At 42.4% G+C, this 24,391-nt stretch overlaps 1 protein-coding gene across 1 annotated transcript in view; it reads right to left on the reverse strand.

Annotated features, from left to right (window-relative positions):
* The window catches only part of ROR2 (receptor tyrosine kinase like orphan receptor 2), a 158,757-nt gene that overhangs the window by 14,101 nt on the left and 120,265 nt on the right, over positions 1-24,391 (reverse strand). Inside the window, exon 4 of the mRNA XM_075526653.1 lies at positions 23,724-23,754. Coding sequence (XP_075382768.1) covers positions 23,724-23,754 — 31 coding nt within the window. The remainder of the gene's footprint in view (positions 1-23,723; positions 23,755-24,391) is intronic.

Genomic DNA, 24,391 nt, shown 5'->3' on the forward strand with positions numbered 1-24,391 from the left:
TCCAGAACTGGCCTTTATTTTCTATCACAGTAAGACTGTTAAATATTCATAAAGCAACATTTTTTCTACAAACTCTGAAACGAGTTCTGCGTCCACAAAGAAATTTAAGTTTTTGATTATGGTGGATGAAGTAAAGGAGGAGTCTTTCAGGATCAATTAATTCCTGCAGTGAAATTCTTTCACTCTCATAACAAAACCTCTAATTTTGCAACAATTGCATCATGCCTGAAGGGACAAAAATATCAAAGCATTTTGTCTGTGCCTATTTTATGATCCTTGACCACCTCAGTAGGAAGTCAGCAATTCCCATACGGAGCTGAATGAATATGAAACCCCTGTTTGACCTCCTTCTCAAGAGTAAATTCATACCCCTATCCTGCAGAACAAAGTCTGCTATGTATCTAACTGAAACTGTACCTCACACTTCAACTCTCAGTGCAGGGCTCTCTTGCCAGCACACACACACACAAAAAATCTATAAAAAATAGCACTCCAAACAGCATGGGTTTGCTGACAAAAGCAGTGTAATCTCTTACTTAGCTCAGTTTATTTATTTCTGTCAAGAACTTCTAAATACAGCTTAGATACTATATATACACACATATGCTCCCCTCTCCCATGTTATAGTCAACTGCTGATTAAACTAAACTGGATATGACCATTACCATGGATGCAAGCAAAAGTAAACAGTAACCTGATGTCAGATCCTCTGACAGAAGCTGGGCTGTTATTCTACATGCATCTTTGTCAGGTCAGGCAACTCAGTGAATACAGTTTGACTAGTACTAGTGATTGAGGGGACAAAATTACATTAGTCTTCTTAGGAAAATAGTTGATTTCAACAAAGCTGCAGAAGTGGCAGCACTTAGAGTCTCCTTACAGATAAATCTTTCCCTTGGCTACATGTACACTCAGCGCAGGGCAAAACATCCACAGCAAAAAGTAAGCTGGGGGTGGGGGGAATCTGATAAAACAGCGCAGGAGCGGCGTCATGCTCAGTTCAAACAGGAGTCTTTGGAACCACATGTGGCTTTGATTCGTGCTCCAAACCATATGCCAGCAATTCAGTTGCTGATCAGAGCAAGAGTTAAAAGCTGCTGAAAATAGGCAGAAATACTGACTCTTCAATTTCCTGCTGCTTGAGCTGTAAAGTCTGCTCTGATCAAGAACCCTGGTAAAAGCAGAAATCTGACTCCACAAGATGAATCCAGAAGAGTTAAATTTGTTCCACTTGCAGAAATCTTACAAGCTAACCACCATAGGTACTTTTCTACCTTTGTTCTTTATCGTTTATTTCTGAATGTTTCAAGATGGTATACCTTTTCTCACTAGTGATTTTCTTCCATTTTTATATAACTATTTTCATTACAAAACAGAGTCAGGAACATCCTTCTGACCTTCTTTTTTTCACCTTTGCTGCAGGGCAGTCTCAAAGACAGCACACCTGGAACATGAATTTTCTGAGCACTCAATTAGAGTGGAGGTAAGGTATAGTCTCCTACTGAGAGAACTCTCCTCCCAGCTACTTGCCAGATATTTGACCAGAGTTTGGATTTTAAAATAAAATTGTAAAGAATCTGACTAAACAGACCATCTATTCATAAAAGCCCAACTTCCATTTCTTAGGATGAATGGCATTCGTTTTCCAGGCCCATAAGGTGATCTTCTGCCAGAACAATAAAGTTAAGAACTAGCCTTTCTAATATAAAGCTAAAGCAGGAGAATGTTTTATTTCGGGCACGCAAAAATAAAACCAAAACACTGATACTATTTTTATGTACAACATGAGGTGTCTTTAAGATTGACCAGGCTTACCAGGTCTGGAAATGTCTTAAAGAACCAAGCACTGATAAGACATTTAAAAGTTCCTTATCACACATGCACTGCACCACCTGATTAAACACAGTCTGCCTTCAGGTTTGTGGGCAGAAGAAGTCTGTATGAAATGGAGAATTAACCAAGCGAGCAATGTAGGAGAAAGATGCAGGTTCAGTGGTATGGCGCCAGTTGAGTCTCCTCCCACTGACAGAAACTGTAACTTCCAGGCACATCTGGGTCTATAAAGGAAGCACTGGAAGAAACAGGTGCCTCTGAATAGCGATAAAACCCAGCATGCATGAATAAGAATCTCTCTAGATGGAGGTCATGCAAGACTTCCATAAGGTAGATATCTCCTCTAGAAGTACATGGAGAGATTTCTAGGCATACTGCATGTGCTGCAAAAACATACTGCACATCGCCACCCCCACCCTCACACTAAGCATTACTTTAATTTCACATATGACACAGAAAGAACACCGAACAAAAGACCATAAAAGAAAATACCTAGGAAACAAAGAGGCTTTTCTTAACAGCAAATCCAAAATGCGGAAAGAATACATACGGGCACAACACACTGTATGCTATCTACGTAACACAATCTATTGTATGCAACTGTCACAGCTGAACAGTCCAGAGGGCATATGAAACAAAAAAGTCCCAGTAAATAAAAGGCAACCGTGGAAACTCTGTTCAATACTAAAATCACCTAGTGAAGCACCTAAGTCTGGTGAGAGCTTTCAGAGTGTATATGGTGCCCCTGAAAACACAGTGAGTGCAGACCTAGTGGCTTTGCTGAAAAACAGAGAAAACACATGAAGGCACAGCAATCTTTAGCAAGGGTTCATGAAGGGAATTCTGAAAGCAGAGTTGAGATGTACTTGATATTTATTTGCTAGTAAGACACCTTTTTTTCTGATTGCATCCCACAAACTTAACTTACAAAGACAGCAGAAACCTGTAAGCTAAGTCTATTTTCCTGAAAATAGAAGACACAACACTGTGCAGCAGCCAGAAAAAGTAACTCCAAAATCCTCCAGAAAACTCAGAAAGAAAAACTGTTTTGATTGAATACAGTAAAAAACCCAACTAATTTAATAATACCCTACCAACCTACCCTTGTAATAAAATGAACAAAAATGTTATTTAAAATTATAATTTGAGAACAATTTATTTTAATATATTCAAATAATAAATGTAGACGTTATTTGGAGGGACACATCCTCAGCTTATACTTTACCAACGTAAGCAATATAAGCCAATTCATAGAATATAACAGGATATTCCAGAGGTTAGCTTTTAAAAAGATAGTAGAAACTTTGTTACAGCAGTTTCCCACAAGCAAACTGAGTGCAGTTAAAATTTCTTATAAATTTTCCCACAACAAATAACAAACCTGAAGTTTTGACCCTCTTTCATATTGTCCAGAGATTAAACAGCTTTTAGTTAAAAATTTTTAATAACTAAGAGAGGATATTAGGACTCCTCCTCATATTCCATTACAAGTGGAGTGGCAAAGCAAGTTAAAACGTACAGAAAACCACAGTTAAGACAGTGACAGATGAAGGAAAGGGCAAATTATTTATGTCATCTATTTGCTATGGGTAGAGAAATACAACATTTGGTATACGGTCACTCATCTTGTGGGAAAGTCTCAGAGTTTTTGCTAGCTTGAAAACTGAGGGTAGAAGCTGTGTAAAGAGGACGATTATAATCGACAGTAAGATCAGAGGGAACAGGACAGGCATCATATTTCAGATTATGAGTTTACTTAGCCTGGTGTGTAGCTACTTCATAAACATAAAGCACACAAGTTCAATGACCTGCAATACGAAGAATTAAAGGAATAAAGGGTTTATGTTTAATCAAAGAGAGGCAAATCACTCTGACTTGTGGGAAGGGCATTATATCAGGAATTGCTGTTTTTAATATACATACGTATTCATGATTTGTTTATACTGTATCTCAAAATCAGGACCTCTTATAATCTGGGACTACAGCCCTTGTAATTTGTTACCCTTACTCTTGACATGTATCGTATCATAGTGCTGGGGAGCGAACTCAACTCACAAGGGGATCACTTTTCGATGTCTAAAACGAGTTCACGTCTCCAAATATTTACTCCCTCCCACTGAAACAGGTCACAGAGAAGATCTGCAATAAGAGAAACATACTACCCTTGTCATATGCTGTATCACATCTATAAAATTTGCCTCTTGTCAAAAACATAGTGAATTTACATTAATGTTACTACAGAAGAATACTCGGTACTTTCCCATCAGGTTTGTATATCTACCTTTCAGGGAAAAAATCAAATAAAACACTCAATTTCTTGTTTCACCATGAATTAAAATTTGCCAAGAGTGTTGTCTTTTAAAGTAATAGTTACAATAGTTTATAAAATTGCTCCTTCTCATAGGCCTCCTGTTGTGCACAGGAGGTCAATGGAAGTTTTCGTACAGACCTTCAAGGCAACAGGACTGGGGTATAAATATATGATAGAGGAAAAGAATGGGATTTTTCAAAACCGGTATTGCCTAAACTATTACTATTCATCCATTGAGAAGGGCTGGGCTAATGCCAGGTGCTCCTGACATCGCCCATAACTTCTGCTCATACAGGGCAGAAATTCAGTAACACGCACAAATGAGTTGGAGGTTTTAGTGAAGTTTCCAAAACACAGGTGTAGAGGAAAACCTCAAAAAAAAAAAAAAAAAAAAAAAACCAAAAACCCAAACCCAAAACTCAGCCCACAAACCATAAAACACCAAAAAACCCACACCTGCGTCCTGCCTGCTGAAGCCAAGAAGCAAAAGGATGGCAGGGACAACGTCACTGCTGCATCAGGCCCCTGCTGGGAGGGAGGGAGGGACCCTGCACCCACGTCATGGGAGGACGGTGCAGGCTTCCTGCCCTACCTGTTTCCATGCTCTGAACAAACAGTTTCATTGTCTGACCAAAGGTTTATCTGCAAATAACCCACCTTTCTGGCACATAAATCATTTGTTTGCACATCTTCACCCATGTCTAAATATCAGCACTCCTGGGATATCAGAAAATACCTGTCGAAGTAGTTAACACCTCAGAGATACTTCACTAAAATACAAGAGGGACATAAAAACTTTTCCCATACACTAAAGGAATGTAATAAATATATCTGAAAAGAAGGGGAGTCTAGTGTTAAAAAGTAAAAAACTAACAGGCAGGGGAATTTGTATAAATAGTCATAGCTCAGTTGAAGTCAATGGACCTACGACAATTTACACTCACCAGGGATATGGCCCGTGAATTTTGCTACCAGATGCTCACTGAGTGTAACAACAGACCCCAAAAGCAAGATTCTCTTACATCTAGCATACGACTTAGATAAAGACACAGATAAAAACAAATAGCATTTTTTTTTGTGCTTTTTATCTGAAAAATAGCACGTAACAAAATACCTAAAAAAATGTACTTAAAGTCACATTTACTGAACAGAGCAATTGTGCTGTGTTTGATTTGAATGTTTATCTGCTAGTTCCTAAAAAAGTACATTGTGAACTGGAATTCCAGATTCAATGTCCAAGATCAGTAAAAAATAACAGCTGGTCTTTATTCTACTGATTCTACTAAATGATGAATTTGTTAATGTTAATCATAGGATTTGAGACACCATTTTAAGCCAGGTAACAGATAAAGCAATTCATTGAAAAGTCACTAGTAAAAACATTGGCAAACGGACTTAGTGTTTGTGACAAAGTGGAGAAAAGTAAGTTGTTTGTCAAACAGCAGCTTGTAAGCAACAACCTTATTTTTAGCCTATGGCAATTATTTCCACAACGGATTATAAAATCAGTATTTTTAAACACAAAACTCAGGCTTCAAAGTCTGTCTCTAAAACATAGTCCAAATAATGTTTTAAACATATATTCCAATGTTATCATGAAAGAAGGACGCTTTTAATGCAAGGTATTTAAAAAGCATTTAAACGCAAGAAAGAGGGAGGACATCCTCAGGGTTTAAGCATATGCCTTCATTGAATCATGAACCAAATTGTTCTCCTCACTAGGCATTGCCTTAAGTGGGTGTCAGCACTCCTAGCTGAGCTGTGTCCTTGCTAAAAGATACCACATTCAATTATTTAAGTGGATAAAATCAACAGAAAATGGTATTGCCTTCCTTTCTTCCACAGAATCATCCTCCATCACTCCTGTAACAAGAAAAACACACAGTCCTCACTAGCAAAGACGTAGGAAAGAACAGAACATATAAAACTGTGGCAGCATGCTCATTAGATAACACTACATGCTGCTGTGGTCTGATGGTATCACAGCATTCACATATTTATTACTGCTTTACATATTTAGAAAAGGTTTCAGTGCACCAAAACTTCTTGCTGTTCAGTAATCACGTACAGAAGTATAGACATGGGTGGCAGGATGGCTCTTACTACAGCAACCTGGGTAAAGCAGTCAAAGAAGCAAAGCTAAACAAGGACAATCTACATCCTGAATTTCTGCAAGGAAGAGAGGATTGTCCCTGGAGGTATAACCAGCCATAATCCTCTGATTACCACATGTAACTTCAAACAGATGATCTAATTTTACTTCTACCTACAACTCTCTCTTTCAATTTACCCAAATGACAATTTTGTAAATTCTCCCTCTGCTTTCAAAGATGTCAGCATGTTGGGATGAAATCTTGAAATCAGATGAGTTGGCTGGCAATCCAAGGAAGGCTGCAGGTCTGTTTTTCTGAGTGTCAGATATTTTTAACAGAAACATCTCCATTACAACCAGGGTTACTGAAGAACTGGGGGAAAAAAAAAACTTCAGAAAACTAATTTCAACATACGGGAACATGGACCTGGCCATGCAGCATTCCAGCTTCTCACTCACCAAAGAAATCATTATGAGTCTCCCTCCCCACCCTTTTTTTTTTTTTTTTTAAGGCAAGCTATCCCTCTCAGTGTGTTACAACTGTCTAATAAATTGTCTCCCTCTGACATCCCCAAGGAAAAACAGCAGGGCTAATGAGCCCTCTGAATAGCCTCTAACAGGCAGCTCCCTATTCTCCCCACTGCCAGAGGAAAGCAAAATTCTTCTTTGCTTTTATCCTTCCTCCTCCTGCCATGCCACCCTGAGTAAGTACACACAGGTCAGCTCCAAAAAGTCCTTGAAAGAGTCCAGCAGCCGAAAACATCATTATAATTGCTGCCATATCCAGGTAGCAATAAAACTGGTAGAGGGCATCCCAGGGAGGGCTTTGGCAATGGGGCTGCCAGTGTCCTGGGGTCAGCGCAGGGGATGGAGGGCTCCACGCAGGCTGCTGTGCTATGCCAAAGGAGGGATGCGACTACGAGGGCAGAGCTAAGAGGCCACGTCGGCCGCCCAGGGGGATGAGAAAGCCATCGAGGGGAGAAAGAAGGAGCAAAGGGCAGCTTTGATGGCTGTGATGCCATAGGACTGAGGGAGGGAGAGAGGGATATCGGGCCTCACAGAGGGGGCTGGTCTGGGGATAGGGGTCCCTTCTCACGCCTGGGTGGGTGAGAGAAGGGAAGCCCACCTCCCACCGGGCTGCTCCGACCTTGCCTAGCACAACCCTCACCCCACTCCGTAAAAGCCACAAGGGATATGATATAATAAATTCTTTTAAAAAAAAAAATCCTTAAAGTTTTCAGGTAGATATTCATGCATTGTGATTTACCTACACAGGCAGATTTTATGCAAAAATAGAAATTTTGTATTATTGTTCAGTTCATTAAAATCCATTGATGGAATTTTATACGTATGCCAGGAAGACAGCTAGGACGTAGAAAGTCTTGAGAGAAAAGAAGACTAAGAAAGCATGGTCAAAAATACACAGTTATATAAATCCAAAGAGAAGCAGGGCTTACAAGAAAGGAAAAGGAATAATTTAAAACAAAAAACAAAATCCAATGGAAGTGCCTCAAGCTTTCTGTTTTAGGGGGTTTTTTCTTGACTGATGGGAAACACAAGTTTTCTGCAAAGTGCTTCCTAGCTTTTTAGTAGAGGTTAAAAAGTTAAGACATTTTTGTAAAAAAAATGGTTCAAAACCATTATTAATTAAAAATTGTTTCAGAATTAAAAATGTTTTAACTGACCATACCATTAAAAATGTGATCACATATGAAAGTACTGGTATAATTTTTTTCTTCAGTCTTCGTCTCTTTTTTTAACATAACAAAGGTGGCTTTTCTATTTCAGCTAACACAAAGATTATACATCTGACAGCAGAGAGCTTTGTAAAACAGACGGAAATTATCATAGCATCAGCTATAAACTGGTTACATAATTATATGTGCATGCAAGTGTTCATATTCAATGTCTTTCACAGAACATTTTTATTAAAACTACAGAAATATCAACTATTTATAGCCATATAATACTGAAGTGTCAGTTTCACAGTAATTTTTCCAGTCTTAAGGAAAAATTAGCATATTCCATTTATCAGAAAAGCCCAGCATCAACTAAATTATTTCTTTAAAAACATCTAAGCAACAATATGAAATACTTGTTAGCTTCTCTTTTACTTTTTATGGATACAATATGAACTACTTATTCTAGGCAATGTTGAGAAAGTTACAGTTTGTGAATACTTCCCAATGTTAGAGGCTCTTTTCATAGCTGCTCTTAATTTTGTAGAGCTTATTTGAGCTGAAATTTTCCATAGACCAAAGCTAATTTTTTTTGTTTTTACTTCAGAAGAAACAGTTCAGGTGTTTCAAAAAATGAGGTTAGAGAAAATTACCATTTTTCTCTTTAGGAAAAAAAAAATTAGAACCCAAACCAAAACCACTATCGGGAAAAGGAGCAGCCATTTGGTTGTGATGCTATCGTGTTCCCTTGCTGTTGAGCAGACACCTGAGACTTGCTGGAACATACCTTTTGCTGTTCACATGAAACACTACCCAAATTTGTCCAGCCTTTACGTCATTTCCATCTTCATGTGCTCAGCCCAGCCTACGAGAATGTAGCTGATACATTCTCCAAACACCCCATCTACAGCAAGCTTTGCAGACATGTGTGAGAATATAAAACTGCTTGGCACCCTTGTCAGGGCTAGCGCCTAAGGTTAATTGAGGCAATGGTATGAGGAGTTTGCTGAGGGCCAAGGAGGGCAGGGGCTATGGAAATGGCAGGAAGAAGCAGGTCGGGGATGCATAAAGGGGCTACCACCCGGAGAGCACATGGTCCGCCAAAATCTAGAGCAAAACCTAATATTTTTTGTGTGTCACCATTTCTTTCTGTCAATAGATGAGTAAGTATGTGTCTCCTCTTCTGGGCTGGTCTGTACTGAAGACGGCAGTCTATTATTAGTGCTATCCGCTTGTCTGCTGGCTCCAGCAACCGAGGTCTGGGTGGTATGGCTGAGGAATCCAGAACTCATGAAATAATTCTGAAGTGTCATCATAATTCCACATAATAGGATTGTTGATTTTTTCCAAATTAGGAAAATTAGCTTTTTCTGCACAGGAAATTCTATGCCAGTTTCAATCAAAGCCTCTGGAGTTCTCAAGAATTAAAAATAAACAGACACTCTTCTACTTCAGCCACTGGAAGAGGGTAGAAATGAACAACCTTTGGCTCTGCAGCCCAGCTTTGTTGGGGCTGGGGGCACAGCACGCTGAATCACCCAAAACTGCTGGAAGGCCTGGGTATCCATCCAGCCTCCATGTAATCCCAAATGATAATTTCCCTTTACTTTTCTTCCTTTGGACTTAAAACCACTTACTGAATGTTTATCAGACCTCATTTCCAAAGACTCCTCTCTTCTTTTTTTCCCCACGTATAACCAATTAATGGCTGAATGTCACATTTTTTCATTTAAATCTTCCCACAATATAATAGTGGATACTGCATTGTATCTCAGGCAAAGCAAAATAGCTCACATTCCAAAGTCAGAGTTATAATTTATTTTCAGATGCCACACACATGATGCTACGCAAACATTATTAGCTTGATAGGCTGTGAGTAGCAATTGTACCAGCATCACAGATCCATAAATTAATCTAATCAGGCTTAACATTAATAAACTCTTCATTAATCAAAACATGTAGAAAACACAATTAGGAAATCAAATGCTTCTCCAAGTTTAGCATTTCAGCATTCAGTTCTTAATGCTGGAAAACTAAGATCCTGTATATGGATATATCTGTCAGTCTGAATGACAGAGAATTTAAAAGTACAGTGATCACCCATTGCATATTCTTGTTGGAGTGCCTAAGCCTTGGAACTATTGATTTTGTAATACATTTCTGCTCTTCTCTCTTCTCCTCAATCTAATGCTGAAATAAAAAACATGCAGTTCAACTTTGTCACCCAATGAGGTTGTCTTTTCCACATTAGTTACCAAACACAGTATGAACACGCTACCTTGCAGCTACCAACAATACGTGGGGAATATCACCACGTCAGCTCAGAGTCAAAAAGCAGCTACAGTTTTAGCTTTGTTAACACAGCGCACTCACAAGCATGCCTTTGCTCGAAGTTTCAGACTCCTGTGTAATTTAGCAGATCTTACAGTTAAGAACATGTTTTTGTGTAACATTTTACGGTTGGACACGATGATCTTAAGTGTCTTTTCCTACCTAAATGATTCTATAATTTTACGTAAGAAACTGTGATCTGTTACAGAAGTAAAAAGACAATCTGCACTCCTCCTGTTGAAAGCATAGAAAATTTGCTCCTGTGTGAAACAATTTTTTTTTTATACTGCTTGCTGCTGAGACAGACTCTTCTTACTTTGGAGGAAAGACAGACTCTTTCTATTTTGGGGATTGAGGTAACATTGCATGTGTTCCTTGGGAGGTATACGGTGCACTGGGTGAAGAACTGGCTGAATGGCAGGGTTCAAGGGGTTGTAGTGAATGGGGCTACATCTGGTTGGTGGCCAGTGACCAGTGGTGTTCCTCAGGGCTCAATTCCAGGGCCAATTCTGTTCAATACTTTTATCAATGACCTGGAGGCAGGCGTTGAATGCACCATTAGTAAGCTTGCTGATGATACTAAACTGGGAGGTGCTGTTGACTCTCTTGAGGGACAAAAGGCCTTGCAAAGGGATGTACATAAACTGGAGCACTGGGCAATCATCAATGGCATGAAATTTAACAACAAATGACAGCTTCTGCACCTGGGACAGAGGAACACCAGACATAAGTATAAATTGGGAGAGGAACGACTGGAGAGCAGCCCTGCAGAAAGGGATCTGGGCGTGCTGGTTGATGCTAAGAGCATTATGTGTCAGCAGTGTACCCTGGCAGCCAAGAAGGCAGACCACATCTTGGGGTGCATCAAACACAGCATCATCAGCCGGTCAAGAGGTGATTATCCATCTGTATTTAGCATTGTTGCGGCCTCACCTTGAATACTGTGTGCAGTTCTGGGCCCCACAGTTTAAGAAGGATGTTAAGGTAATTGAATGCATCCAGAGGAGGGCAACAAAGCTGGTGAAAGGCCTGGAAAGCATGTCCTATCCAGACTGGCTGAGGACACTGGGTTTGTCTAGTTTGGAGAGAAGGAGGCTGAGGGGTGTCCTCATTGCTCTCTACAGCTTCCTGAGGAAGGGGAAGTGGAGAAGGAGCTGCTGATCTCTTCTCCCTGGGATCCAGTGACAGGACACATGGGAGTGGTTCAAAGCTGCGTCAGGGAAGGTTCAGACTAGCTATTAGGAACAACTTTTTTACCAAGAGGGTGGTCCAACACTGGAACAGGCTCCCTAGAGAGGTGGTCGATGCCCCATGCCTGTCAGTGCCTTAAAAAGAGAACTTGGACAATGCCTGCCATAACAGGCTTTAACTTTTGTTCAGCCCTGGAGTGGTCAGGCACTTGGACTAGATGATTATTGTAGGTCCCTTCCAACTGAACTATCCTATCCTATCCTATCCTATCCTATCCTATCCTATCCTATCCTACCCTACCCTACCCTACCCTACCCTACCCTACCCTACCCTACCCTAAACAAATGTTTGCAAAAGCAGCTGAACCAAGTGAAACCATAAAGTCAAAACCTTCTGGGAGCTGTTGCACCTTTGGAAACCTTTGCTGTATTTCCCACTGGCAATGCTGTCTCTTCCAGGACTTGAGCGAGCATCCCTTGATGGGCTTGTGACAGTTGTGCTCTGGGCTGTGGCCACGCAGGTCTTGAAGACCTCCAGGCACAGGGATCCCACAACCTCTCTGGGAAACCCACTCCAGGGCTTCATGATCCTCACAGGGATTTTGTTTTTGATTCCTTATCTCCAGCCTGAGCCTCCCTAGCATCAGGAGATGCCACCATCTCTCACCCTCCCACCAGGCCGTGCTGGGAAGACCCTGTCCCCATCCCCTTGATGCCTTCCCCACAGGCACTGGGGTGCGCTGTGAGGTGCCCCAACACCTTCCCTGCTCCATGCTCAACCAGCCCCAGTCCCACAGACCCTCCTTGCCTCCCCTGAGCCCCTCTGCTTTGTCAACCTGTCTCCAGGACCCCAAAGAGGACGTAGTGCCTGGAGGAGGCCTGATGGGTGCTGAGCAAAGGGGATCACCCTTGTGCCCTCAGGCTGGGGGAGAAAGAGAGGAGAACTTCAAGAGCGAGCCGAGTGCTGCCTGTGACCCCCGTGGCAGGAAGCAGGGGAGCCCAGAGGGCTGGCCAGCAGGGCTGGGCTGTGGGGACAGCCTGTAGGACTTTGTCCTGCAGCCTGCCAGGGAGGCACAAGGTGTTTTCCAATGAACCCTCTTGCCACATGTGCCTGGAGACGTCTGCCCCAGCCAGAGCCACCTGACGGGGCCCTGGGAAGACACGGCCGAGGCCTCGGTGACTGGCGTGAAACACCCATGCTGAACACAAGGCAAGAGGTGGGGCGATGGAGTGGGCAGTGGCCTTGAGGGAACCCCAGATGCATGTGCTGGGGCCACAGCGCTGCTGGGGTGAGCGACATGGGCGAGGATGGCCTGTCGTGACATCCCCAAGCAATAGATTGTGACGTGACCAAGTGATGGGTTCTGATATTACCGAGGGACAGACTGAGAAATCTCCAAGCGATGGACTGTGATGTCCCCGAGAGACTGATTGTGACCATGCGTCCCACGCAGTCGGCTTGTGGCCACACTCCAGCTGAGCGAGTCGGCGAGGTTTGGAGTGCTGAGCGAGGCCTTGGTGCTGGTGTTGTGCTCGGGGAGTTGTTCCTTGCAGCTCTCAGTGCCCGACCCCAGAGCCGTCGAAGGATTTTCCCAGCCCTGCCAGCTTCAGGCAGCCGGGGCAGGCAGGAGGCGCGCTCGCAGCAGCAGAGGTGAGCTGGGAGGGGACACCTCACCCTGGGGAGCTGGGAGGGTTTCCTTCTTGAGGGACCTGGGCACTTCTGCCACCCCTCCCCAGGCCAGCCAATGACCGTGGCCTCTCTTCCTTTTCTAGTGTGACACCCGCTGCTGCAGCGGTGGTGAGAGGGACCAGCTCCACATCCCCAGCTCCCTACAGCCCACTGCAGCGAGTGGAGAGCATGGCCACGGAGCTGGAGGACCGCTGTCCCATCTGCCTGGACAGCTGGGAGGAGGCCAGCTTTGTGGTGCCATGCCTCCACCGGTTCTGCTACCCGTGCATCCTGCGGTGGGCTGAGAGCAAGCCCGAGTGCCCCCTCTGCAAGAGGAGGATCCTCTCCATCTTGCACTCGGTGCGGGCGGACGATGACTACAGGGAGCACATCATCACACCATCCCTGCCACCATCAGTCATCGTCCACCAGGGGGGAGGAGCACCCAGACATCCAGCTGCCCACAACCTCCATCGCCCTGGAGCGCCCCAACGGTGGGCTGCAGAAGGGGTGCCCAGGCGTCCTGTGGGTGGCTTCCAGCCCCCAAACTGGTTGAACTTCTTCCAGAACAGCCCAGTGCTCCTCCAGACCCTGCAGTCCTGGGTCCATCAGGAGATGGAGGAGACCTTTGGCAGCAGGGTGTTGGATGCAGCCATGGAGGTAGAGGACACCGTCACGGGCATCCTGAACAACCAGGGGATGGATTCAGAGGTGTCAGGCCGGATGCTGGGAGTCTCCCTCCAAAACCGCACAGCGATGTTCGTGCCACAGTGTGCACGTGTCGCTGTGCAACGGCACCGCGGAGAGGCCCACCGTCTGCTGGGCTGGCAGGATGCCCGTGCTGCCGGGGGGCAGGAGGGCAGCCCCACAGGTCTCCCTGGCCCCGCTGCCTCCCAAGGAGGGTCTTTCGCCCCCGGCCCAGCCCCCTCCGGCAGCCCTGTGAGATCCAGCATGGACGAGCTCCCTGGCACCTCATCCGCTGCCGCTGGTGGGGGTCCTGGCAGCCACCCCTCTGCTCCCGTTGCCAGCCCTGTGGAGCAAGAAGAGCCCCAGGAGGAGCCAGGGCAGGCTGTGCCCAGGCAGGAGGAGCCAGGGGAGGCTGTGCCCAGGCCCTCCACTCCCAGCCGGGGCAGTGAACGCTCCCCTGGGGGGCCACAGCGACCCCCAAAGAGGAGTACCAGGAGCCCTGAGGCCTCTCCAGCTACCAAGAGGCCAGCACCATGTTGGTGACCCTGGAGGGTGCCTTGGGGGATGGCCAAACCCAGACTGGGCCATCAGCTGGGGCACGTGCCAGCCCTCAAGGGCTCCCAGCCCCCCAGATACAATTATCCAAATAAAATAAATGCATGAAAACTACAGAAAAAGTCTCAGTGTTACTAACAGCACTGGTGGCATTGCTGTCCTCACTGTCTTTTGCTTTTTTGCCAGGAGGGGTGGGATGTTAATGCTGAGGGGTCCTTCTACACATGCCAGGTGCTGTTTTGTTGTTCTCCCCATCTCTGCAGCTGCTCCCAGGGCAGATGTTTCCAGCCGGGGGGTCTCCAGGGCCAGCCCGTGCCCCACCGCTCAGCACCCCAGGCCTGGCCTGGCCTCCTCCTCACCGCACCCCCTGCCCCCACGTCCCGGGGCTCTGCTCTCCTACCAGCCTGCACTGCCCGGCGCAGCCTCGCTACGGCAGCGCCCGAATCCCTCCTCCTGCGCGGAGTCACGACTTGCTGCTGCTCTCTGCACCAGCCTCGGGTCGCACCCTGCCAAGGCCGGAGCCCCAAGAAGTTCAACAAGGGGAAGCGCAAAGTCCTGCGCCTGGGGAGGGACAACACCAGGCGCCAGCACCTGTGGTGGGCTGCCCGGCTGGAAAGCAGCCCGGGAAAGGTGACCATGCTGCTGTGCTCACGCACAGGCTTTCTTCCCGCTCTTCCAGATCCAGCCTTGGCGCTGGCATCTTTTCTCCTCTCCTTGGAAAGGACCCGTCAGAGGTCCTTTCCAAGGACCTGGCAGAGTCTCAGCAGATGGATGCCAAGCGGCTGAGGACACTGGGTTAGCCTAGTTTGGAGAGAAGGAGGCTGAGGGGCAACCTCATCGCTCTCTACAGCTTCCTGAGGAGGGGAAGTGCTGATCTCTTCTCCCTGGGATCCACTGACAGGACACGGGAATGGTTCAAAGCTGCATCAGGGGAGGTTCAGACTAGGTATGGGGAAACCTTTCTTTACCGAGAGCATGGCCAGACACTGGAACAGGCTTCCAAGAGAGGTGGTCAATGCCCCATGCCTGTCAGTGCCTTAAAAAGAGCATTTGGACAATGCCTGCCATAACAGGCTTTAACCTGAAGTTAACCTCAAGTTAACACTTCAGGTCAGCCCTAAAGCAGTCAGACAGTTGGAATAGATGATCTTTGTAGGTCCCTGCCAACTGGAACTATTCTTTTCTGTTCCCTTACCCCTCTACTCATTGTTTTGCAATCTGGAACTACTTTATTGGCATTAGGCAGGTGAAAAAATGGAGTTTTTTCAAGGTAGTTTTGCAAAACTGAGTCAGATGAAAGTATCAAGATTTCTATGTGCAGGTCAGGCTGCTGAGAGTGTCCCACTGAACTAAACAGACTGATTTTCCAACTTGAAGGAAAGCATGGCAAGGCAGGGGTAAGCATGCTTTCTGGCCTGCAAATTGAACTGTTAGAAAAACTTGGGGGGTGGGTGAAGTATGTGGATGTGTGTGCACACATACGTATAAAAACAAAGTTTATGTGATATATCAAATATTGTTTGTGCCCCACCTAAAGTAATCCTTTGCCTCTTCTGTGTTACTATCAGACTGAAAAAAAAAGAGAAATGGGACATTTATGATTGACCTTTTTGAGGAGCATGAGAGAGACTGCTGATGTGACATGCTTCTTGCAACTTTATTTTTAGAGTAGTATTACCTCAAATACTTCAGCTTCTAGACTTAGCAGGGCAGTACCAATTTAAAAGAGCAGGTTTCCTTAGTACATTTTCTTTCTCCTTTTTTTAAAACAATGCCTTCTATCATTCTTAATGTTATTTAGTTTTGAATGGAAATGTTCAGATTTTATCAGTTTGTACCATGTGTTTCACCTTTTCTCAAGTACACTAAATAAATTAGCTGCATCTATAGTTCGTTTGGCTCTTTCAAACTGAAACGGAGAACAAAATAATACAAAAGTAGAGAAAAATTAACCGTAAAGCCATAAAAATTGAAAGGATGATTTATGGTGTGGTGTTACAACATTATCTCATTTTGTTAAATTACCTACTTTTCATTAGAATAGTGTTCCTTTATCTTTGTGCCTAACTACAACGTTCACCCTTTCCTTGTATGCACTTAGAGGCTATTCAGCATCCTAAGGAACTCTAATTAAACTCAATGTGGCATCAAATGCTGACAGGAAGTCTCAGGGACATATAACTGTCCTTTTGTAGGACATACAATAAATACTTTGAAAGCCATTTAAGCTACTGAACGGAGGAGAGAAGGGGAGGGAGAGAAGGAGGAAGTAAAATCAAAACAAACTAAAGATTGCTGTTTATATCAGGGATGTCCAACAGCTGCAGTAGCTACTTGCCAAAAGCCCAAGGGCCATCACTACTTTGAATATCAATTTACATATATCCTTAAACAGATTAACAAATGTCTTATTTCACTTGCAACTTCTTTGGTAGTTTAACACAAATTGTTTCTCTGAGCTGCCCAAACCTAAGCACCTGCTCCTGATCTGGAATTTGCTGGAAGAGGGCACGTTGGGGTCACATATTTACAAAGTCAGAGCTGCGTTTGGCTCTTCACCATACACTGCACATGTCAGAGTTGCACCTTACAGCTTGCCTGATATGATAGCCTCCTGGCTATCAAAAACATAACCACCACTCTGCAGAGTACGAAGCAGGCTATCCCAACACAGAGGCTGCGAATAAATTCTCCCCTACAAAACCATCAACTTCCTTTAACATCCACCTACAAGCTAAATTTCTAAATTTTGGAAAGCAGAACTCTTAGGAAACAAAGTGTTTGTGTGCTTTGGTGTACTGCATGCTGTACTCCCATATATAAATGCAAAGTGGTAAGCATTACATTCATTACGCTGCTTGATCCAACCCATTTAAAAGTATCTTGACAGTAGCGCTGGTAACAAGTGGGAAGGTGTTTCCTCACATTTAACCCTAAGTTAGCTTAACTGTAAGAGTAGACAGAAGCGTAACTAATCGCTTCTTCTTCCTAAGGTATTTGGAAACCTTGCCCAACAGCAGGCAAGTCCCATAGGGCTGCTTTCTTGTCTTTGCAACCAGGCTCTCTCAGTAAAGCAGTGCAAAGTAGCTGCATTACACCATAAGTCTCAGGGGCATTTGATTTATACAGTAGTACAAATAAGGTAAAGCTTTCCTGGAGGTCTATTTTTAATCTCCTTTGCATATGTTTGGCTTCTCTTTGGTTTTGGGGGGTTTCTGAAAAATATGGATTAGTTAACATAACCGATTGAAACAAACTGTCACCCTTTTTTCTATATTCCCTGTCAGCTTCTTTCCTTTGTTCTTCTCTTCCTTCGGAGGAAAGGAAAAAACTACCACTTGCAATAGTTCCCCCAGATAACAAACTGCAGGAATACAGACACTTGTGTACTCCAAGATGCTATGCATATTAGTTTAAATACACATCTGGCTTTTAAAATTAGTCAATTTTGTAAGCACATATTAAATTTCTGCTTCTATCACTAGATAATATAAAATGCATTAGATCTTTCGTCATTTATTTACTAGTGATTAGAAAAGATTTAAGTGCAAGATTAAAGCTAAAGAAATAATGTAGTGTGGGAAGAAGCTGGGATCTGGTGTGGTGCAAAGCAACCCAAACCGCTACTTCCACTGCTCTTTAACGCTGCCCTGAATTACACATATTCTGGGTTTTTCATGAGAAAAATTATATTTTTTGAAACACAAAAGTAAGATTAGGATAAAAATTTCACAGGTTCCATTACAAGATAGAGGGTCAGCTTCTTCTGAGTGTACTCTACAGCTCCGGACAGACCAGAGTATAATTTTTAGTTACATATTATTTGTGACAGGGTATACTTATGAGCCCTACTAGGCTGTATCCTAAACAGCTAGAGTAAAAACAATCACTGTACCAAAAAATTACAATCTAAAATAGATAAGAGAGAAAAGAGTATGTAAAATTGTTTAGTGCAGCCTTGGTTTCGGTTCCCTCCTTCCTCTACAAATTTCCTGTCTTGGCCTGAGCGACTCTCAAAGGACATTTAAACCAATGGACCCAGAAGCAGACCTGAGATTGTGGATCAAAATTCCCTGAAAGGAGCCCCAACCCCACACCAGGGTAAAACACAGCCTCCCTCCCAACCTTGAAAGAAAAAAGGAAACTGACACACAGGGGCTAGGAGGGAATTGCAGCATGTCCCAGACAGATCCCCAAATTGGATTGTCAGGGAGCCAGGAAATCTGCCAAGGCAAACACATGTTGTTTAATGTGGACCAGCCCGAGATAATCTGTGCCTCAGTTCCTCATTTGTAAAATAGGAATAACGTTCCATGCTTTATGGGCAGAGAATGTACCCTAAACATTTTGGAGTGATCTGATCCCATAATAGAGGAAGGCAAAAAATTCCCAAGATCGACCATCTCCACTTGATGTACAAAGCATGGAGAGACAAAGGTTAAACAACTTGCTGCAATCACACATGGAGACAGAAGCATAGCCAGAAATTGAATCCAGACCTCTAAAATTACAGTCCAGTGTTTTAATCACAAAATCCTTCTTTTTCCTTGATTAAAACAGGAAACCAGAACACAAAATATGTGCTTATTCTGTAACTTCAACATGTTACCACAAATATCTTAGAAAAATATATATACTTCAAATACGGCCATCTCAGCTGTATTTTTTGATGAAACAAAAGGCAAGCATGTTGTTCTGGAGGAGGCCCATCGTTGAACACCTGGTCCTCACGGGCCTGAATAAACACTGTAACTTCTGAGTTGAAACAACTTGCATTGGTAATAAAAACATCTGTTTATGTGAATTTTAAGATAATCTTATATAATTTACAAGATTAAAAATGTTGTTCCCAGTGGCTGAACTGCACTGAGACTAAAGATTATTTGCCATGCCACGCGAGGAAAGAAGGAAGACATGAGCGGTTCTGCTGTGTGATGGTAAAGAAAGTATTCTTCTTTTTTAATGTGATGTTGGGTACCTTTGGTTTGTCAGACAGATCCAGTTTACAAAACTATTTGCCCGCACAGCTACTGCCTTTTACCTGGAAGACCCCAGCCATGGGCAGGGAGGTGGCCTCAGGGTGAAGTGCTCTGATGACCCACTCCTTTCCACCCTCTTTCCCAAGGCCCCATATTCCCTTTTCCAAATTACAATGGCATGGAGATTTGTCACATGATGAAAACATACTTTCCCCCATCATAAAGTTATGTAAGTGCCCATCACATCATACAGAAGGTCCCCTTTGGGGTCATAGAAGAGCTTTGGATATAGGATAAAAGCCATGGGATATGCAGACCCACAGAGAATAAATTGCCCACCCCAGCCACAGGGTTCCTCACCAGAGTTTTAACTCAGACGTGTTACTAGTTTTTAAAGACATTCTGTTTTCCATTGTGTGAAAGAACTGGTTTTTTCTCAACTACAATTGCTTCATCACTTTTTTTCAATGGACTGAATCGTAAAACTTTTACTGTTGTCCCAAACTACCTGAAGAAAATAAGGCATGAGAGCATGCAAATTTATTCTGAATGACTAATACCTCAAAAATTCCTCCCCAAAGTAATGACAATTTCTACTTCATGAAGGTGTTTCCTCCCGCCTATTTCTCCTTCTAAGGGTCCAGCATACAGGCATCAGTAACTGCAAACTCAGAACTGATCATAGTCACGAGTTTGATAAAACAGGGACTTCTCAAGGTTTCTTAGAAAGCCTGGTTCCCCTGCACAGGGCTCTGGAAGGAGACATTCACCTCCTGGCATCCTGAGCAGCCTGCAGAAAGGTCATGTGGGGAAAAGTGCAGCACTGGCAACAGAGCCAGTTCTGTTCACCTACACTTGGCAAGGGCTGAGTTTATAGCTACTTCTTTCGACCTGTACTCTGTTGTGCCTTCCTCGCTTCTGCTAAAGCCTCATCAGATTTTCCACAGAGCCAACAAACTGTCAGATATCTTCCACCCCAAGTTTCCTTCAAGGTGGCACCACTACAGACACAGCCTTAATGAGAAATCTAAACAGCTTCAAAACAGGAATTTGCCCAATGGGTAAAATTCCATCTAACCGTTCAATTCAAGAGAAAAATACATTAGACTAGAGAATATGTAGATGTTTAGAATGATGATATCTTGTAAGAGCAACATCTCTTGAAGGGAAGGCAACTGTTTCTGCCCTCCTACTTTTAGACTCCAAGAGATTAACATCCATTGCTTAATTTTAAATCATGCTAAAAAAACATGCTCCAGTATTTGCTACCCATTTATTTTATTTCCACACACTCATACCTTTCTGAACAGACGGGATGTCTCTCTTTAGAAGGCCAAAAGCTAATAATGTTAATGATACAAAAGGTAATAGCATTATGCAGTGAGAGAAAGGATTCAACCTGCTGGCTTGTCCTCTAGTAGAACAGTCCTCTAGTAGCACAGTCCTTTTGACAGCAAAGGCTGGTCAGAGACTAGTTTTCTGACTGTGTTTTGATTTTATTTCCTTTGTAAATTAATTTGTACTAGCTATTAATACTTTCAATAATTTTAATACTTTTGAGAAATAATTTGGATAGATTGAATTTTTCCATATCTACAGAAAAATCCCTAGAAATTTTTATAGATATGGACCTCCACAGAAAATAAAGATCTCTCCACCCTCTCAAAAAAATCCACACCAGTTTAAGAGTATGTATTTGGCTGAAAATTTTTACTTTTATATTTTTATGGAAATGTCTCAACTTCACTACCTGAAGGTCAGGGCCCTTTTTTGTGCTGGCAAGTCTGACTGCATAATGCACATTTGATCTCTGGCAATCTTTAGTTGTAGATAATTTCTAGAAATCCACAGCAGAACACATGGACTGCATAAAAATACCTTGCTAGATGGTATCTACATAGGTAATGTTTTTTATCCCTTAATAATTCATTAGGTATAGTTTTAAACCAAGTTACAATGGTTTTAGGTTTCAGCACTTCCACTGAAGCATGTCTTTTTGGAAGCGTTAATGCTAGGAGAAACAGCTCTCGGGTGGCTCAACACGAGACTGTGCTGTGCAGCCAGCAAACAGAAAGAGTCCTTTGTTCCATGCAGGCTCCTTCCAAGCAGTTAGGTATTTCTTTTGCCTTTTCCCCCTTTCCTCTTTTCTGGCTTATAAATTGACCTGCACAATTTTATACAAAATATTCAGTTAAAAAAACATAGTAAGTTCCTGAAAAGAAAAAAATAATACTGCCAAATCACAGCATTTTATTTGAAGGACTAGGTAGGAAGCATGGAGCAGAGGAACATGGGAACAATTGTGAGGCATAAGAAGAGAAAAAAAAGAAAGACAGTATCAAAAGGAAGGACAGGAACTTTGGAAAGGCAGGCAAAACCTGGTTAAGTAGGAAAGAGAAAAAAAATTAAAACAGGAGCAGGCATGCAATGAGGAAAAAATCTGTAATCCCTGAAAGTTCCTGGACCTCATATGATAAGTCCCTCACGACTTCTCACTAGACCTTTGACCTGAACTTGTTTTTCGCAAGTTTCAGCTTTCTCTTCAATCTAGTGGATATTAAAAAAAGAAAAATCTAGCAGCAGCGCACCCTTCACTTCACCTTTTAATGGCAGGTCCAAAACAATGATGGCACACTACTGCTTCCAGGTCCACCACCAATACGATTGGTACAAGACCAATTTAGAGGTGTCATAATCGAAATGACAGGAATTTTTTTGTGTTATTTCTTTCATTATTTTAACTTAGAGGTCAAAACCAGCAGAAGTTGAATAGTCAAGCGTTCAAAACCTAGGCAAAACCAGAATGAAACATGGCTTGGGAACCTTAATTCACTTCCACTTTGGGGGGCATGTCATTAAGAAATATGTGTCACATACATAGTAATTTTTTTTTTTCACTTTATCAGTTGGAATTTCTTTATTTATATTGATATTTCTAAAATATTAATAAGTTAATGCTCAGTACAGGAGAAGATTTGGGGAAATATTAGAGAAACCAAAAGATATAAGATTAATTATTTGTTCAGTAACAAAAAGTGAATCAATGTAAAACTTCGTTCCCAGCTTTTCACCTTGTGCTCAGAACTTGCTACTTTTCAGTTGCATTTGAGAACTGTTCTTTGAACTCCAGTTCAGTGCTTCACTATGCATATTTCAGTTTGCTGTCTCTTGTACCAGTTTCTGCCTTCTGATCTCATAAATATCGGACAGCTTCCTGGTATCTCACTATTTTCCTCCTTTGTAGAACAGGTGCATAACAGTTTTCTAAAGTGCTATGAGATCTGAAGTAGTATTTCAGTGGTTACAAAAATTATTACATTTTTTTGGACTCTGTCATGAACAGCTGTTTTTAATCTTCAATAGTTAGCAATCAACTTTAAGAAAAATATGAAAACTAGTTAAATCCCTATAATGTTGAAATACTTTAAATTCATTTACAGTTTCTGTGTATATAAAATACAAGAATGCGTACAGCGTGGTATTATTTTTATATATGTAAGACAACTGAGTGAGGTACATGCAAGATGGATGGATTAGTGTTCAGCCCACTGCAGTTACTTAAAGTGTTTCCACTCAAGCCATTGGGAGTTCAGAGATCACAAACACTGATCAATAATATACTTCTGAAAAGCATCCACGTCTTTACAAATTTGCTTTTACTCTTATTTTTAATTAGTCCACCACCAACACTAATTTTATGCCATTAACGCACAAAATGGCCTCAGACTGCATTCCTCACTCCATTAACTGATCAACTGCAGAAGCTATTTCAAGAAATTATACAATACGCAGTATTTAAATTAAAATTAACACATAAAGCACGATGATGAAACAGAACTGATCTATTTTCATCCTTATGACTGGATCAGCAAGTGAGCCCAGGCAGCTAACAAAGATCACCAAAACACCACCAAAGTCAAAATTACACTAACAAACAGAGATTTTTACCTAGCTACTCAAAGACAGGATTCTAGTCTTGTTTTATCTGACTTTTCAAGTTATATTATTATAACATGAGTAAATTTACAATCGCAGCAACCTAAGCATTTTACCCGTTCATTTTTAACCATTCTTCCAGCCCATACTTGCCCTGTAAACAATTACTGTTCAAACATCAGGACTTTGTGGTATTTTGCTTGTCCAAAATATGAAATAAGCAAGCAGAAATTGCTTAAGAAAATTAAATCAAACCAAAACCCACTGCTAACACATAGTAGTGTAACACAATGCTATCCCTGTCTGAAAAAGCTTCAACTATTCTGTGAGTTTTTGATCAAATTAGATATTTTTAGCAAGCACTGTGTGGTTGCAGGCAGTGTTTACTGAGTTTATGAACTAAATTCTTACAGAACAAAACTGGTCAGAGTGCATTAAGTAATTTTCCAAAAAGTACTTACTGAAGATTGTGATTTGGGCTGTTTGTTGGACCTGTAGACATAAAAAAAACAAACATTGCTGGCAAGTTTGGCTCAAGGACAGCAGCATTAAAAAAGTCAATAGCAATCTAAAGGAAACTGTCTCTTTAAGGAAGGTTTGTCTCAAGATTCAAACAAACCCCTCTGCGTTCCTGCACATAATTATATACTACTATTTTCAAAGCCACAAATAAAAATCACATGAATTCTCTGTCTGCTCAGGGAGCAACTTCAGTGGACTTAATTTTTGTTAGAAAATATCTCCCGCCATAAAAACACAGGCTGTTAAAAAGACAATGTGTTATCTTGACACATCACTTACCTCTTAATAAGCCCCACCTGAGCCTTATTATCAGAGTTTATGGTATGACAAGGGCATGCTCTTAACCTTTGTCACAGCGGGAACAAGGTCCAATACCCAGCACTTAATGAATCACTACAAACTGAACTGTGGAGTTAACTATTTTCACTACAAAATTAGAAGAAATGTTAAGAAAATGTCTCTAGAACTTTTTTCCCCATTGTTTCAGAAGCAAACTAAATAAAAGGTTGCCTTCAAGGCTGGATGATTAAGTCTCCAAAATGCAATATAAGTACTTCCTGAAAGGTGTGGTGTACCTTCAGCTGTCAAAGGGCAGAATTTGAGGCCA

The sequence above is a fragment of the Mycteria americana genome, chromosome Z, assembly GCF_035582795.1.
Source record: "Mycteria americana isolate JAX WOST 10 ecotype Jacksonville Zoo and Gardens chromosome Z, USCA_MyAme_1.0, whole genome shotgun sequence".
Lineage (NCBI taxonomy): Eukaryota > Metazoa > Chordata > Aves > Ciconiiformes > Ciconiidae > Mycteria > Mycteria americana.